This window comes from Buteo buteo, chromosome 25 (assembly GCF_964188355.1).
Source record: "Buteo buteo chromosome 25, bButBut1.hap1.1, whole genome shotgun sequence".
NCBI lineage: Eukaryota > Metazoa > Chordata > Aves > Accipitriformes > Accipitridae > Buteo > Buteo buteo.
This window is the reverse complement of record NC_134195.1, coordinates 11,460,529-11,479,005: the sequence shown is the minus strand read 5'-3', so window position 1 is coordinate 11,479,005 and position 18,477 is coordinate 11,460,529. Positions and strand designations below refer to the sequence as shown.

At 36.8% G+C, this 18,477-nt stretch overlaps 1 protein-coding gene across 8 annotated transcripts in view; it reads left to right on the top strand.

Moving 5' to 3' along the window:
* HERC2 (HECT and RLD domain containing E3 ubiquitin protein ligase 2) overlaps positions 1 to 17,974 on the top strand; it is a 115,626-nt gene extending 97,652 nt beyond the window's left edge. For 5 of the 8 annotated variants that reach the window (XM_075057273.1, XM_075057272.1, XM_075057276.1 and 2 more), the window contains 11 exons: positions 3 to 142; positions 1,182 to 1,369; positions 2,043 to 2,240; positions 4,115 to 4,198; positions 11,326 to 11,467; positions 12,209 to 12,403; positions 12,504 to 12,616; positions 13,503 to 13,693; positions 15,514 to 15,619; positions 16,149 to 16,361; positions 16,968 to 17,974. In XM_075057273.1, the coding sequence (XP_074913374.1) occupies positions 3 to 142; positions 1,182 to 1,369; positions 2,043 to 2,240; positions 4,115 to 4,198; positions 11,326 to 11,467; positions 12,209 to 12,403; positions 12,504 to 12,616; positions 13,503 to 13,693; positions 15,514 to 15,619; positions 16,149 to 16,361; positions 16,968 to 17,240 (1,843 nt within the window). In that variant the 3' untranslated portion in view covers positions 17,241 to 17,974. Of the gene's footprint in view, positions 1 to 2; positions 143 to 478; positions 598 to 1,181; positions 1,374 to 2,042; positions 2,241 to 4,114; positions 4,199 to 11,325; positions 11,468 to 12,208; positions 12,404 to 12,503; positions 12,617 to 13,502; positions 13,694 to 15,513; positions 15,620 to 16,148; positions 16,362 to 16,967 lie in introns of those variants that run through there. The other 3 variants (XR_012654375.1, XM_075057277.1, XR_012654376.1) reach the window with 3 other exon arrangements.
* Positions 17,975 to 18,477: the final 503 nt, after the last annotated feature.

Sequence of the window (18,477 nt, the reverse complement as noted above, 5' to 3'; positions counted from 1 at the left end):
AGGGGCAAAGGAGATTATCATCGGTTAGGCCATGGATCTGATGACCATGTTAGAAGACCACGACAAGTGCAGGGACTGCAAGGAAAGAAAGTCATTGCAATTGCTACTGGGTCTTTGCACTGTGTTTGCTGCACTGAAGATGGTATAAAAATAAAATAATTTACTTAGTTCTCAGTACTGAATTTGAAAAAAATGAAACTTTTATTTTTCAGTCAGTTGTTGGTAGGTTGTCCTTGCTAAAAACGCTGGTCCTCTATGTGCATGAACGTATTTTGTGTTTGCAGATGTAGCATATTTCTTTAGCCGAAAGCATGTCATTGATTTAAAATGATCACGTAAAACCAACTGAAGGTTTTTAATTAATAAAAAATAAAGAGTTTGTTTCATAAATGCTGATGGTCAAAGAAAAATAGAGAGCTCTAAAAGTGATTACAGATTGGTCCAGCAGTAGAATGAATGATTTTGGCTTTCTTTTCAGGGTCTTCTGAGCCTGAGGAGGTGTTTATCTTGCTAAATGAAGCACTGCACAAACAATGTTGCTTCTTACAGAGCAGGTTGAGATACTGAATATTCTTTGCAGGAGACTCACTGCCACATGTAATTAACAAGTCTGCACAATAACTGAGTGTTTTATAGGTGCTGGTGAAATAGGATATAGCTGCAGAAAATAAATGGTCAGAAACAAGGTTACTATTTTAAAAGTATTTTCCAATTATCTTGCAACAGTAAGCACCCATTTTAATGTCCTCTCTAGTAATACAACCTATTATAAGATCTTTTCTTTCATCTCATAAGAAATGTTAAGCCTTTTCTAATTCTTTTTTTAATATCAACAGTTTTTGATATGAAACTATCAAATACAGGCTGTTTCTGGTGTATCTGTTTTTATTCTTCTGCTCCACTGTTTCCTCCTATTTTGGAACAGAATTTTTAAGTTATACAAACTATGAGGAAATAAATGCATCTTACACTAGCTGCTCTACATAGACCATGGGCCTAACTCTGTCACTCTGGATTTATCTGCACTAGATAGTGGATTTCATGTTGGTTATCAGTCCTAGAAATCTTGATTACAGTCCAAGGTCTCATTCAGTTAAATGATTTATAAATGCTAATTAAAAAAAAAAGGCAAAAAGCATCTATTTCAGATTCAGAACAAGTAATTATTTTTACTGGTTTAGGAGAAGTGTATACATGGGGAGATAATGATGAAGGACAGCTTGGAGACGGAACAACTAATGCCATCCAAAGACCACGCTTGGTTGCAGCACTTCAGGGTAAAAAGATCAACAGAGTAGCCTGTGGCTCAGCACATACTTTAGCTTGGTCAACCAGTAAACCTGCTAATGCTGGCAAGCTCCCTACACAGGTAATATTTTTGGCTTATTGCGTTCAGATTTTGAACATAGTTAGTATGCTTATTGCTGGTCTTTCAGTAGACATATTTCCGTTCAAAATCCCTGCATAAGCTCAGTGTGCTTTGATTTGGCTTCGAGTTTGAGCCAGTTACTTTGTTTTACTTCTATACTTCCAAAGAAGAATTCCAGTTTTCTGAGGTGAGAAAGCCTCTTCATTCAGTTGTTAATCCAATGCAGAACAGTAGCTCAGTTTGCAAATTGGCAAGAATTTTAATTCTGTATTCCAGCTATGAAAATCTTATGTCTTCCAAGGGAGTTCTTCATTGCTTGCTTTACATTGAGAAGGTTGTTTTTTGAATATTCTGTCTTTCAGCTATAATGACTGGGTGTAGTGATGATAGGATGTAAAATGTGTCTGCTTATGGATAAAGAGAATTGTAAAATATGGAATAGCAAGAATAGTCTACTGTCATGTTTCTAATACTTGTTTCAGTTTAGATGGATACTATTAGTATCTTTTATAAACAACTGAACTCCGTGTATTAAGTTTTGAGAGTGTGAATAAGCAAATATCTGAATTTCTAATACAAAGTTACCTACAATCTTATAAATTGTTGTTCTGTTTAATAAAATAAAATATATAATAATTCTTGATTACATTCACATATTGCTGCCTTATCATAGGTTCCTATGGAGTACAATCATCTTCAGGAAATTCCCATCATTTCATTGAGAAACAGGCTTCTGCTATTGCATCACATTTCTGAACTCTTCTGTCCTTGCATTCCAATGTTTGATCTTGAAGGAAGACTTGATGAAACTGGCCAAGGACCCTCAGTTGGGTTTGACACGTTACGGGGTATACTGATATCACAGGGAAAGGTATTTATCAGAATGTTTTTAAGGGAGTGATTTATAACTGTAAGTGAAATGTACTGTTTAAACTGTTTCTGAAGAAAATAGAACTATGTATCTCAATTTGTTCTGTAAGTTGTATATCAAATATTTGCATTCTGATTATGCAGACTTCTTTCTTTATGAATGGGTTCTTTTTATTAAGTTTTCCTCAGTTCTTCATTATAGTGCTTTTGTGTGTTGATCTTGAAAATAACTTTACACTGTAAATCTTCAGTTTGTAGTATAGTGGAATTCTTCTAGAGTATTCAGTAGATGCTATCCAGGAAAAAAATGTAAGATAGGTATGAGATGGTCATTGTCTGCTTTTTGTATTTCAGTTGTCATGATCAGGTGATCTACTATTTGATCCAAAACTCTGTGAAGGTACAAACTTGTTTTAGACTGGGGTAAAAGTGAAGACAGGAGTCCAATCTCAAATCAATAAAGTAGATTTTTGTAGTTGTAAGTAAAATCAGTTATGAGGAAGTCTAGATAATTATAATGCTTCAAGGCTACAACACCTATTCAAAACTTAAGATACTGAAAGCCTTTAAAAGCATGACTTTCCTTCAGTATGACCATCAGTTTTGGATCTGAATTTTCTCACTGTCATAGTAACTTGTCTAACAAAAAATTATAACCTTATATAAACAGACAAAATCTGCTGGGAGAAAGAGAAGCAGTTAGGTTTCCCTCTGCAGTGCTGTTCTATGTCCTTAAATAAGACACATGGCCTGTAACTAGACTCCTTAGCATGTATTGACTCAAGGACTCTTTCTCTAGATTCCAGTAAAATTGTGTAGTAGAGCAATCCAGCAGAATATGTGCGACCACGCATTTTTCATCAAAACCTAAACTGGAAAAAAGGAAACGGAAATCATAGCTATTCTGTTCATGACACTTTTATATGTTAGTGCTATTAATAGGGCGTCTTTAGGTATATGATGTTAAGTATAGGAATGGGTGTGCAGGAGGCACATTCAATGTAATTTACTTTAAGAGTCTGCAGAACAGTTACAGAAAGGCTTCAGATTTAAGATAAAATGTGATATCAGGCATATTGTCAAAAGCCTGTCTCAACAGAGACACCAGAAGTTGCGAGACCATATTCTTATCTAGGCATTTAAGTCAGGCTAACCTTCAGAGATTCTAAAGACTTAAAAATCTTGTTAAAGCTTGCTTGTAACTGACAGTGTAAAATTAGGTCCAAATATTTAGTGAGAGAACTTCAGATACTTGAATTTGCATGAAAAGTTTGTTTATTTTTATTTGTTTATTTATTGCCTTCCATAGCAAGATGATCTCATCTTTGGCTTTCTTCATTGTTTTTCTCTGACATGAATTATTTTCCATATATGTATATTATTCCAGTATAAACTAATTTATACCTGCACTCAGCAGCATGTTGGTTGCTTAGTAATAACTGAATCTGGGTGCAGTACAATCTTTCAAGCCATGGTTTTGAGTGATACAGGAGAGACTTTCTTCTTTACTTTTTTAGTATCCTGACTGTTTCTAGCTTGAATTGTATTAGCACAAATAACATGATCCTTAACTAACATCTCACAGCTTTATCTTCTGTTGCTTTTGTTTATTTTCAGTGTTTCAAAAGTATTTGATACTTGTTCCCATTTCTTCTGAAGAAAGATGCAGGTGTTATGCCTTTTCTAGTGTTTTGTGATGTACTCAGAAGGAAATTGCTGAAGGGTGGTATTGCAGGATCAGTTTCTCTTATTCTGCTGAAGAGTTGGGGTTTTTTTTCTAATACTAAGTATGTGTTCATCTGTGAGATATGTGCCGCTTTCTTATTTGATTGCAGTTTTGCCACTACTTTAATTTTTTGTGTTTCCCTGTTTTAGGAGGCAGCTTTCAGGAAAGTTGTGCAAGCAACTATGGTGAGAGATCGTCAGCATGGGCCAGTTGTAGAGCTCAACAGAATACAGGTATCTTAAGCTGAAGTTTTGATTTTAGTATCTGTATGTTTAGCCCACGGTGCTATACATTTGCCAAGTCTCTTTGTGTCGGCTGTTTGGTATCTGAGTACTGAAGAGTTGAATTTTTATCAGAGAATCAAACAATGAAGAATTGAATGCAGCAAGGGCTGCTGATTTTCTTTTTTGTATGTTTTCATCTGCACGGTAGCTGTTTCGGGGGAGAGGGACACTAGCTGAAATATTAAGTGAATGATTTAAACTCTAATGAGCGAAGTATGTCCTGCTTGACAAAGGACTGCTTTTTCAAAACTCACTACATTAGATAATTTAAGAGAGTAGTGATTCTGATGCCTTTCTTACCTTTCCAAATGGTCAGATGAATTATTCAGCTGTTGCTTTCATAACAGAACAGGAAGGGGGAAAAAAAAAGCCCTTGAATTAAAAATCAGGCTGATAAACTCTCATTCTTTGCTGGTCATCACATGTGGTCATATTGATTGCAGATCTCTTTGATACAAAAGGGCTTTTTTCCTTATTGACGTTAGAAAATGTAATGTTGTGCCTTAGGCCAGACATGTCTTTTTTTCCATAGATATTTCTGTAACATAGAATAGTAAAATGTTGTTTTAGTTTAAATGGACTGAAGCCTGGTCTTAGAGTCCTGAGTCGTCTTGCATTTCTTTCCTTTAGTGGCGTTTGGTTTTTTTTTTTCTTATTATATTGTAAAAAGTAAGAAAACCTACTCTTTGTAAGGTTAGAATGGAGAAATTCTGAAAATTTTGACTAATTAGTTTTCTGTTAGTGAAGAAAAGTATATCCTGTTGTAGCTGGATTCTGTTTCTGCTTCTTTGCTGTTTTCTATAGGAACTTAAAATTTCTTGTGGAAATGTTATGTGATTAAAATGTATTGTTTTAGTTATTATTTGGGAAGTTGAAGCTGAAGAGATTGCCAGAGATGTTCTTGTTACTTTTTGTGTAGGTGTGAATTCAGAAATGTCAATAAAGCAGTGCAAGTATTTAACTTTAAGCAGGAAACTAGTGAGTAGGTTTTGGGCTCATTTCCTAGTGGTGTTCTTCTACTGTTGAGTTAATTAAGATCAGCTTTCTCTTGTAGTCCAGTTCGTTACTTCAGTCTGTCTTGAACTCTAGAAAAAGAACTGGTGGCTGCAGGGCTTCCCTTCTTTATAGGTTCTGGGAGAAATGAAATATTGCTGTAACATTAAGTCTGTCCTAGATTTAGCCAAGTGAATGTTAAAAAAGACCATGTTCATAATCTGGCCTGATTACACAGTACCAAGTACAGGTCACAATTTCTTGAGTTAGCTTTTGCAGAGAATGAAAATGTGGATTCTTAAACTGTTTGATTCTTTATAATATTTAATTGAAGATTCAAAGCTGCTTTACCTAGTCTCAAACAGCTAATTGTCAATGTTAAGAATTTTCATCTTACTTGCAGTTGTGGGTTTAACTGCAGCTAGGCTTTAAGATCCCTTTGCTTTCAGAAGACTCCTCCTACAGTTTATATATTATGTGGTACAGTCAATTCACTTCATCTTCCTTTGTATAAAATAAAAAGATGAGTGCTTAATTTAAAGTTGTTTTCCAGATGCTGACTTGTTTAAAATATTTCCTCAGCTTACCTTGTTGTTCAGTGGTTTCATTGGAATTATCAGAACTGGACAAAACAGCTGTCTAACTTGCAGTGTAAAAGCAAGCCAAACATCACTCCCTTGTCCTGAGGTCAAGTTTTACATGGACCAGATTCCTTTTAGAGTAGATCGCATTCACTTTACATGCTACTTGGCCCTGGATCTTTTCTGTTGGGAGCCTTGTGATAGAAGGGCATAGTAGTTTTATGTAGTTGTTTTGCTCAAGGTGTGTGGAATACAATGTGATGGCTGTACAGCAACTCACCCAAGTGCCAGCCTGGTAGTTCAATAGTATAAAATTGAGGGTAGATGTTTTATGCTTTGAGGTGTAGCATGAGGGCAAGCTTGAATGCGCAGAGACAGTTTGGGACGCTGTTGGGGGACTACGTTATGGCAGAAGAAACCAAACTTGACACAATTTTATCCATATTACTTTTTGGGAATGGTTGTTTAGTGAAATGTTTCAAAATGGCACCTGGGCCTTGTTCTGGAAGGGCGCAGTAGAAGAAGTCAAGTGCTCAAGTTTACTTACTGACCCTCTTACTAGCCGATCAGACTTACCTAGTATTTAAGTACCAGTGTAGCTCATGTGGTGTCAAATGGATAGTGTGTTACAACCTATAGGCAGACAAATTCACAATGCTGTTAAATCATATCTTTGCCTTTAGATGAAAGAGATTATTACAGTAGTTGAAAGGAATTTCCTCTTTTTAAAAGGGAAACAGATTTCAGTTATTAAGGAGAATGTCTGCTTTCAGGAATGTAATATTGCAAAGGATCTCCTGGTTCAATGTTCCCTACTGTTATGGGAGGAGTGTCACACGTATGGATACATGAAATGCCACTTTAAGAATAGCTTCTTCCCCCTCACTAGGACTCCTTATTAAATGTGGGTTACAGAAATCTCACTAGCATAATGATTAAAAAAATCTGATCTTAAAGTAGGCACAGCATATCAATGAATGAAGTATTTGTAATTTTGTGAGTGTTATACTTCAGTTTAAGTAACATTCCTCCTTCCTGGTTACGTCTTCTCCCTTATCAAATGTGCTTTTAAAGAACACTCATTTCATGACAGCCTTCATTTTGCTACACTGATCAGGCTAAGCTTTTTTGGTCTGCTTGTGTAGAATAGACTTTCTCTACTCTTCATCTTTTTATACTGTATTTTTTCCGTAGCATTTCAGTTTGAGCATAGATAACTGAAACCTCAAGGTACAGGTGAGACTGTGTCTGTGCTCTTGTAATTATTACACTGATACTTCCTGACCTGTTCTGGAGAGTGATTTCATGACATATCCTTGAATTGGGTTTGTTTTCTTCATAGATCTGTCTTCTGTGTTAACAGTACACATTCTCTTTCTCAGCTGATTCCAACTAATAAGTTGTCATCTTTTTGTAAACCTTTTTTATTAGTCTCTGGGTGCATGTCTTTATGTACTACATTTCTCCCAAGTTCTGGTGGGTTTGAGAGAGTCCTACAGGATGGCCAGGATTTCAGTGGGTACTCTCAGGCTGCTTGAGACAAATGTAAAGTTTTGTTCTTCAGATTCAGAGAAAGAACTTAAATTTTGATTGTTTTCACTTCAGAATGCTTTAACCGGATTACAGATTGACTTGAGTGCCTCTCCCCCTTTGTTGCAACAGTGCTGCTCACAATAAGTGATTATTCACTGAGGCAAGTTCTTGAACTTGATTCTTCCACACTTCACTGCATGCTGCTTTTGAGCTGCTGCATTTCTCTCTCGTCCAAGAAAAATTGGTTTTCCACAAGCTTGTATCTTCTGAGGGCAGATTGTTTTATGAAAATCCTTCTTGGGCTCTAATCAACATATTAACTTCTTTTATGCTAAAAAGTTATCACATCAGCAATAAGGTTGGAACTTTATTTTAAAAACTTGAGATGCTGCATAATCTGTGTTTAATAAGCCATGCATTCAGTGTGGGTTATATCTGACCCTGTTCAGCCTATTCAGTAAAATAGATTTCACAGGATACTTACTGTGTCTCTAAGGGGGATGATTTGGAAACATGAGCAAGATGCTGTGCTCCAGACCTCTACAATAAAAAGCTAAAACACCTGTGGTGGATTGTGGCCTAAACATATTTGTATGAATTTTTGCCATTTTTTAGTGAAGTGTTTTACTCTTTGCTAATAACCTAATAAATTTTAATGTGGGCATCTGTCTTTGTCAACAAGCAATATATTAAGGTGCTGGCGGAAATGCCAATAACCCTTCATGGTATTCTTACATTGCTTTGTTAAAAGTCAAATTGTAACCATTCCTGCATCTAAATGATCAGATTAAATGAAAATTCTGTGTTGCTAGTAAATAAATACTAAATTAAATGTATAATAGCACATGTGCATGCCACCCTATTCAGTTCAGGCAGGATTGCTTGCCTTTTTATTGCCACTTGATTAATTTGTATTTTAGGTCTGAGGTTTGATAAAAATAGTGAATCAACTACTGCTTTCATAGACCTACTCATACTTTCCTCTTTTTAAGAGAAGACTCAAGTGATTTCTCAACTTAAAACTTATTGGGCATCCAAATTTCTTAGAAACCCATTGAATTAAAACCAGCTTGTGTTGATACAGAACTTATTATACATGAGGAAGACTTAAGTGTGTCATCCTTTCAATAAAACCCGAAAGAAATCTGGTGGATGTTTTATCCAAAGCATCAGAAGTATGCAGCATCAGAACAACTGGTTTTTGAGATGCACTGTAGATTGGGGTGGCACCAAATACAGATTAGCAGGATGAGTCTGGGTTATTTCTGAATAAACAGTCTCATGGATATTGGTGAAGTATGTGCACTGTAGGAGTCCCTTTACAGTCAAGGCAGGTTGAGAATATAAATTGCAGAACACCGAGGGAAAAAACCCATATCTTGGGTTTCTTCAGCCTTCTGTTTACTTTCAATTTCTTTCCTCTCTATACTGGTGAAATGCTTTTTGTATTCTTATCCACTTTGTGTGCACTTCTTGCAGCAAAATACATGAGATCTTCCTTGCATGCCATTTCTTATGGATCTTTATCATATCTTAAAATACACTTTTTCTGTAGGTGCCTAAGAAACACAATAATCTGTGTGTGTATATACATGTGTATTTTAGTAGTGCTTAATCATTTTTAGAGGGTCCTAGTAAGTATCATAGATGCATATTTAAATATTATCATTAATGAATATTAGAATAACATGTATTCAGTTTTCTGGCCAACAACACAGCCTCTGATCTATCTTATGTATTAAAAACTCACCCAGATTTGACAATTGGATGTATGAGTAGAGATAGGATGCATTAAATAAGTAGATTGCAATCCAGAAAAACTGAATTTACCAAGGCATTGGCTGCTTCTTCAGAAACAAAGGAAGAAAACTTTATCGACAAATTTTATCATTGATACTCCTCTGTCTTTCCATTTTCCTGTAAAGATGAACAGATATAATGCTGAGTAGAGACAGACGAACAATGAACTGTTTGAAATTAAAGATAAGTAAGGTATTGGTGGTTCGGGGAACATAAAATTCCTTATCTAGGGAAGAAAGCCCACAGGGTTGTCAGCTGAACTGGTAAGAATCATTCTGTCTAGCTGCAGTGAACATGCCTATAGTTTTTGCATGTTTCCAGCTCTAACAATAAAATTACTAAGGCCTAATCAACCTCCAAATTTTTAGATTAATTTAAAAAAAAAATCATTATCACTGCGGTCAACTGTGTTTGCACTAAGATTATCTCAAGTAGTTATGACTATGTCAGGTCATAGATATTACCTAGAACAATCATTCAGCACTGTCAGGTCAGTTCAGGACATGTAGTGGAAGCATCTAGATAACCAGATACTGTTTTTCGTGTTCGTGCAAATCCAAGAATTAGTTGAAAAATTTCTTCTGTTACAGAGGTGCTGGAATTTGCAGTGCTTATAAATGGTGATAATCGTAGTAATCACTGACAGTTTAAACAGCTGTGTCACAGAGATAGGACCTGTTGCAGAAGTTGCAGTGCAGCCTATCCTGGAACCAGTAACTCTTTCTCCTTAATGTTTAGGTATGTCCTATTTTTATATCAGAAACAAGCTGACAAAGTGTGAGCTAGATGAGTAGACAGTGAGGTGGGTTGAAAACTGGCTGAACGGCTGGGTCCAGAGGGTGGTGATCAGTGGCATGAAGACTTGTTGGGGGCCAGGAACTAGCCGTGTACCCCAGGGGTCAACAGTGGGTCCAGTCCTGGTCAACATCTTCATCAGTAATCTAGATGATGGGGCAGAGTGTACACGTGGCAAGTTTGACAATGATACGAAATTGGGAGGAGCAGTTGATAACACCAGAGGGTCATGCTGTCATCCAGAGGGACCTCAGCAGGCTGGAGAGGTGGGCTGACACGAACCTCATGCAGTTCAACAAGAAGTGTGAAGTCCTGCACCTGGGGAGGAACAACCCTAGGCACCAGTACCTGCTGGGGGTAACCCAGCTGGAAAGCAGCTTTGTAGAAAAGATCCTGGGTGTCCTGGAAGGCACCAAGTGGAACATGAGCCACCAATGTACCCTTGCCATAAAGAAGGTTAATGGGTGTCCTGGGCTGTATTAGAAGGAGGGTTGCCAGCAGGTCAAGGGAGGTGATCCTTCACCTCTACTCAGCATCTGGAGTACTGTGTCTAGTTCTGGGCTCCTCAGTACAAGAGAGACATGGGCATACTGGAGAGAGTCCAGCGAAGGGCCACAAAGGTTATTAAGGGACTGGAACATCTCTCCTATGAGGAAAGTCTGAGAGAGCTGGGACTGTTTAGCCTCAAGAAGAAAAGGCTCAGGGGGAATTCATCAAAGTATATAAATGTCTGAAGAGAAGGTGCAAAGAAGATGGAGCCCAGCTTCATTCAAGTGGTGCCCAGTTGCAGGACCAGAGGCAGTGGGCACAAACTGAAACGCAGAAGGCTCCCTCTGAACGTCAGGAAACACTTTTTTTACTGTGAGGGTGACTGAGCACTGGCACAGGTTGCCCAGGGAAGCTGTGGAGTGTCTATCCATGGAGATATTTGAAAGCTGTTTTGACTTGTTGTGGGCAACTGGCTCTGGGTGGCCCCGCTTGAGCAAGGGAGTTGGACCAGATGACCTCCAGAGGTCCCTTCCGACCTCAACCATCATATGATTCTGAAATAGTTCTGGGCTCCTAAGAGACTGAGATTTTAAGTGCTTTCATCTTCCTGGAGAGGATTGGGATATGTAATAGGAGTCGGTGATATCTCTATCTAGGGATGAATATTAGATGGTACTGAAAAATACTGTAGTGCTGTAATTTGAAATGTGATTGTTCTTCTGTATATGTCATACATATACAAGATATAGTGTAGTGTGGACCTCTGTAGATGTTTCACTGAACACATTAGTATTTTATAAACATTAATCTTATGGTCTGATTGGTACAGTGATGCCAGCTGAAATGCATTCTTACAGTGACTTTTATAATATGCTTACTCAATAGGTAAAACGTTCTAGGAGCAAAGGAGGACTGGCTGGGCCTGATGGTACAAAGTCAGTGTTTGGACAGATGTGTGCTAAAATGAGTTCCTTTAGCCCTGATAGCCTTCTGCTTCCTCATCGTGTTTGGAAAGTCAAGTTTGTTGGTAAGAGGATTCTCCCCCCCCCCCCCCCCCCATTTTGCGCTTAACTTGCAGCTTTCTTCAGATGCTTTTTTGGAGGACCTGAAGGAAGGAAGGGATAGAGGAAAACTGTGTGTGTAGGCAGAGGAAGGTGCTTAAAATGTTAGGAAGTAAAAAGCTTTTTTAAAAGATTTTATTAAAAAACCTCAAGATTAATGGGAATGTGTCTGTAATTTTCCTCAAATTCTGGGGACAACTCTTCTGCTTACAACAAACATTCTGCAAAACCTAAACCTGTTTTTCAGTGGTCTAGATTGGTAAATAATCCTGGCTAGCTGGTTTTACTGATAGGGTTGTTTTTACAGTTCACATATCACTTTGAGCTTTTTGATTAAAAATATTTTAGATTGAAGAGCTATTCTGTCTACTGTATATAAGATATGTAAAATATACCTACTTTCAAATGTCACTTAGAAATTCCATTGCTTTGACTTTCTTTTTCTACCTCTATTTTATTTTGATTATTGTATAACACAAAAATGTTAGTTATACTCTAGCAAAATAGTATTTTTGACACTGTGATATGTTGTATAATCTTCTAAATAATACGATTTACAATGAACTGGTAATATCCAAATATAAGCAAAACATAAAGGGTTTTCATATGAACAGATATGACAGTGTAGCTTTTAGTAAACTTCTGTTTGCTCAGTCATCCCCGTGGAAGGAAGAACATTTAATTTTGAGCCTTTTTTCTTCTCCAAGGTGAATCTGTGGATGATTGCGGTGGAGGTTATAGTGAATCAATAGCAGAAATGTGCGAGGAGCTTCAGAATGGGCTGACCCCTCTCTTAATTGTGACACCAAATGGAAGAGATGAATCTGGAGCAAACAGAGATTGTTTCCTATTAAATCCTGCTGCCAAGTCACTCTTGCATATGAACATGTTCCGTTTTCTTGGTAATTTCTTAGCAACAGTGTGACATTCTACTTGCATTACATGATCACAATATTGGAATCTAACAAGAAAAAATGAAAAATACTATGTTTAAACTTACAGGTGTACTTTTGGGCATCGCTATCCGGACTGGCAGCCCTCTCAGCCTCAACCTGGCTGAGCCAGTGTGGAAACAGCTTGCAGGAATGAACCTAACAATTGCTGATCTCAGTGAGGTAAGTATGAAGTTCCTGAGTAGGATATAACTTACAGAAGACAAGTGGACTCTAGCATCAGTTTTTCTCCAGTGATTCCCTGTTTTCTATATACTTGTATTTTGACTGCCTTTTACATTTTCAGCCAGTATATAAGGATGACTTAAATTTACAGTTTTAACAGGGAGTACAAGTTGTTAAGCTGTTTGAATGCTAGAGCATTCTCAAATCTTCTCATGGGTTTGACTAGACAAATGTTTGTGGTTGAACTCCTGCTTTCCAGTAGACCTTCTTGCAGCTGTTACTGTCTGTTGTGCCAAGATGCAGTAACTGATTAGGTGCACATGCCTCCACTGTTTTGAAGTAAAAGAAAATGAGTTCAAACTACTACTGAGAATAGTTTGTGCCCACACGTCAAACATCACAAACTTTCAATTTCTGTTTACTGAGCTCAGTAAATGTGGAGTAAGAGTTAGGTCTTCATTACAAAAAAGAGTTCCTTCTCAAATACTGTTATGTAGAAATGTACTTACTGTAAAAGCATCGAGTCATTTACTTGTCAGTAAGGGGATTCCTTTTGTACCAAAACCAGCATTGGGACTTCGTAGAGATGATTATGTTTTTAGGCTTTAAATCCATTTTCTTGTATAATACAGTTTCTTGGCAAATGCTTCCCGAAAGGATTGAAATCTAGAACACATGCACACTCCCACATCCCAGCATAATGAAATTTTATGTAAAATATTAAGCTGTTTTATGGCTTTGAAATTAAGTTAGATGGGTTGTGGTCAGACATTTGACAATGCTTTTGGTAGATGATACATGATGTACTGCATTTTGTATGCAAGAGACACTGTTGTATAGTGCTAGTAAACTGATTTTGACTCGGGTTTGTTATTTTCCAAAGGTTGATAAAGATTTTATTCCTGGTCTTATGTACATTCGAGACAACGAAGCTACTTCAGAAGAGTTTGAAGCTATGAGCCTCCCATTCACTGTGCCTAATGCAAGTGGTCAAGATATTCAGTTGAGTTCCAAGTACACCCATATTACACTGGATAATAGAGCTGAATATGTGAGACTGGCAATAAACTACAGGTTTGTTGAATAAGTCACTCAAATTATTGATTTGAATAAGCATTTTGTTTTAAAAAAATATGTAAAACCTTTTAAACAATATACTACTTCAGCCTCTTACAAGTATTTTAATGTTTTCATGTGATTACAGTGTTGATTTTCTGATTTCTTTTAATCTATCCAAGGAGAAAAGATTAAACTTAATTTTTAGGAAAAACAATAAACTAGCAGGTTTGGCTATAGATTTGAATAGCTGTCCTGACAGAGCAGTTTTGGCAGCTGGTTTTACAGGTAGAGAAATGCCCCATCCATCTAATTCTTCTCCTATTCGTTAAAGTAATAGGCTTGATCATTAAGTTCTTGGTGAAGAGAGCTTAGGTTTAGTACTGCTGCTCCCACAGTTTTTCATATCATCATTTGCAGTCAAGAGCAGTCCCAGTTGAATTCTTACTCTATTCTTATCTAAGTTGGAATACACAAAACAAAATATTAGTTCCTTGGACACCATAAAATTAGTTTGACACCTGTGTGCAGACAAGTAAATTCACCTACAGGTGCCAAAAACTGAACATTGCACTGAAATCAGTGGGAAATAATTGTTCGGTATTTGAGAAGACAGGCTTTTGGATGCTTAAATACCTAGACAGCTAATCTAGACAAGTACAGCTAAGAAGCAACCACAGGCATCTTGTTATGTGAAGCAGTGGGCCTAGTGCCTATTGAAATATGGAAATTTAGATAATTTGGATGAGAAACTGATTCATAGTGGTTTTATTCTCTCTGCCATAGTGAACTAGTTTAGAGAGTGCTTGAGCAGGACTGTATCATCACTATATATTTGCTTATTAGTTTGTAGTTATAGTGTCTGCCAACAACTACTGAATTACATTCTTTGTTCTCCTCCCCCCTGCCCAGATGGTTATGCACCAATACTTAAACCTGGTTTTGACAGTAGAGAGAAATTTCATTTGGAATGGATAAATGATATGTCTATGTAAAATGTTACATTCCTTTGAAGAAATGGTTTTGTTCTCTTGGCAGTTCTGGCTGTCCTCAAAGGAGGCGAGAAATTCTAAAGCATTTTACAGTTAAAAGGCCTTTGGGAAAAAGATTTAAATGTTTAGATTAAGTATCAAGTTGTTTAATTATATGAAGCCCTTGAGAGAAAAACTAGCACCTGAATAGAATGCATGTGAAAAAGTGGATGCAAAAGACGAAGTTTGTCCTAACATCTTTGTTTATTTTGGTGATGACAAGCATGAGGACAGGAGTTGTCAATGATGCGAATCTCTGCTCTAGAGAGTTCTGTAAAAAATCTCAGAAATTATTTGACAGGGGAAAAAAAAGCAAAACACAAATCATGGGTGGCAGCAGAAGCAGCAAAATGTTAGACTTTCATCTGTCTTGAAATACAACAACTCCTGTCCCTTCAGACAGCATGTTTTAGTTCAGACCCATTTTTCTTTTACCATAATGTCTGTCTAGTGTTGCGAATGTATGCAGGCAGAGTTTCAAAGTACAGCCATTCTTTTCCCAAGAGCATGTTGTTTCCAAATGGGGTATTGGCTTGTTCTTGACAGGCACAGCACATGAATAGTCCTGGAAATAAAATATCCTAAATATTGGGAGATATCTGTCCATACTGAGCTTGCTGTGCAATATGAATTGGTGTAGAAACTGTTATAAGTCAAGTATCTTGTGTGATAAATGTTCATTAATGTTCCTTAGCACATAGCTGGAGACTTGAGGAGAATGGTTAAATTTCCTTGATATTACAGTAATTGCTAGAAATAATTGCTAGAAATGACATTAACAGAAACTCTGAAAATGTGTCTCTGCAGACTTCATGAATTTGACGAACAAGTTGCAGCAGTTCGTGAGGGGATGGCCCGTGTTGTTCCAGTTCCTCTACTTTCACTCTTTACAGGATATGAACTGGAAACTATGGTATCAATTTCTGCTTTGCTACCTCTGTCAGACTAACTTGGAGTGAGATTCTTCACTTATATCTTACTAATCCAAAACCCACATTAAATACTGTTCACAGTGATTGCAAACATTTTGTCCAAGGAAAAACTAGAAAATGTTTAATTGCCCTCTTGGTGTTAATAAGGTTATTTTGATACAGCTGAGCAGTGACGTAATGAGTTATTTCTGGAAGAAACAAACAAACAAAACCAAAAACCCCCACAAACCAGGGGCCTAGGAGGTGAATTGGAGACATTAGTCCCAAGCAAAATGTTTAGTTCTTTATGTAATTCAGGAATATGAAAGAAGATTCATTATTGTCCCCTGATGGGAAGATGTATATTTACTATTATTGTAATAGGAGACTATGCACAGCACTTCAAATATTTGAACATTCATTTTGTCAGTGTAAAAGCTGTTTGAGTATTTTAAAGGAATGGAGGGAACAAATCACCCATAATTGATTTGATCAGACTTTTGTAGCCTATCACTATATTTTATTTTTCAGGTATGTGGAAGCCCGGATATTCCACTCCACCTTCTGAAATCTGTAGCAACTTATAAAGGCATTGAACCAACTGCTTCCTTAATACAGTGGTTCTGGGAAGTGATGGAGTCCTTCTCCAATACAGAGCGATCTCTCTTCCTGCGTTTTGTGTGGGGCAGAACAAGGCTGCCCAGGACTATTGCAGACTTCAGAGGGAGGGACTTTGTTATTCAGGTAAGATGTATGGGATGGGGTGTGGGGTTTTTATTTTAAAAAGCTGGTGGTGGAGAAGTAGTAGCATGACATAACAAGAGAACAGGCTGATTTCATTAAACTGTTTATGCAGCATTACATTGTAGATTCGACAGTGCAACAGAGACCTATAATGTATATAAATATTTTTGTTTCTTGACCTGGGCAAGTGGATATTCGTTTCGTTTCCCAACTATTTACATCTCTGGATTTTGGTAGTTTTCCCCTGTCAGTCATGAACTGTTTTTGCTGGCATTTATTTGCATTTTATTCAGCTCAGTTATTAATTTCAGCTAAATTAAAGAACAACAATCTTCAAATCATATTTTGGTATTTGCTGAAGTAATACAATCATTTTTAGATTGTTCCCAACTACATATTCATGATCAAAGAAGCTCATCTATGTCTGTTTTTATTTATTTACTTAGTGTAGGGAAAATGGATTTGGTCTTTTCATTGTTGTTTTAAGAAACTTCAGCATCAGAATCACAAATCTAACATGCTGTTAAAAAAATTTAAGTATTATTTTGATATTTATTTGTAGTTTGGACAGTGAATCAAAAATATTATGCTTTTTGTTTTCAACAGGTATTGGATAAATACAATCCTCCAGACCACTTTCTTCCTGAGTCATACACTTGCTTCTTTCTCCTGAAGCTGCCCAGGTATTCCTGTAAGCAAGTACTAGAGGAAAAACTGAAGTATGCCATTCACTTCTGTAAGTCTATAGACACTGACGATTATGCCCGGATAGCACTGACAGGAGAGCCAGCGGCTGATGACAGTAGTGATGATTCTGATAATGAAGATGCCGATTCTTTTGCTTCAGATTCTACACAGGACTACTTAACAGGACATTAAGAAAATAATATAAGGGATAGTCATCACAAGCACTGAGGCAAAATGCCAAAATGACAAATGAAGCCAAGGACAGTATAGGTGTTGGAATATAGAGTATGTAGTAAGAGGAATGGTAATCTTCTGAACATGGGGAAAGTGTGTTTGCTACTCACAGTAGGAATTAAGGGTTACAGCTTAAACCATCAGCTTAGAATAAATGGCACACTATATGGGCATTTAACATTTATTTTAAGAGCTGAAAGTGGCCCCCCATAATGCTGCACTACATTTAGAACCTTTGTGTTTACTGAAGTGTTGTAAATGTTTATATAAATATGGTAGTGCAGCATCCAAAAGGCAGTGAAACCTTTAAATTGTGGGTGCAATAGGTTTTTTTCATATTAAGTGTTGTGTTCTGTGCATCTTCTTGATTGTATATTGGAAATACTGTGCAACAACTGAATAGTATTATAAATATTTCAATTAACTTTACTAGAAGTTTGTTAAAAATTTTTGAACATTGAATTAACATTATTCCTTGAAATTCTTCTATAGATAATAAAAATGGCCAATAGTTTCACTTCCACCCCTGGTTTGTATATTTTAGCTTATGCATTATTTATCTCAAATTTGATACCTTTCTGTGAACAGCATCATAATTCTTATCATGGAAAGTGTACTGTATATAATTTGTGCCATGTAAATGCAAAAGTTATAATTTCCCTCCAAATAAAAGTTCTGCCACAGAAAAAAAATAGTATGTGTTTTTTAATGATAATGTAGCTCTACGAAGAAACGATTCTGCATTTTACAGCTGTTGGCCAAACGTTGCTGGTGGTGCCCCACCAATAGTAGGTGCATTGCCATAGACAGAACATGAGCTATAGTAAACTCAGAGCAAGTCTACACAACACGTTAATGGTAGCGATTAGGTACAGTTTGTTTATACAGTTGTTCCTAATGCTACTGTTGTCAGTAATGGTAAATTTGTTCTTGGACGCCTGGGAAAAAAATTGCTTTTGAGGAAGTGTAAGGGACAGATGTGTGTAAGTACCTGAATGTGAGTAGAAGAGTATGATGACACTCTTCTAAAATGTTGACTCTGAGAAAATCAGATTGTTTTACAAGGCTTGATCACGAAACATGGTGCATCCAGAGTAGCCTGTTTGAATAACTCATTCAAGTCAAATGGCGTTTGGGCAGGTATTATGTGTTAACTACACAGTGTATGCAATAGTTTTTCAAAGTAGGAAAATGA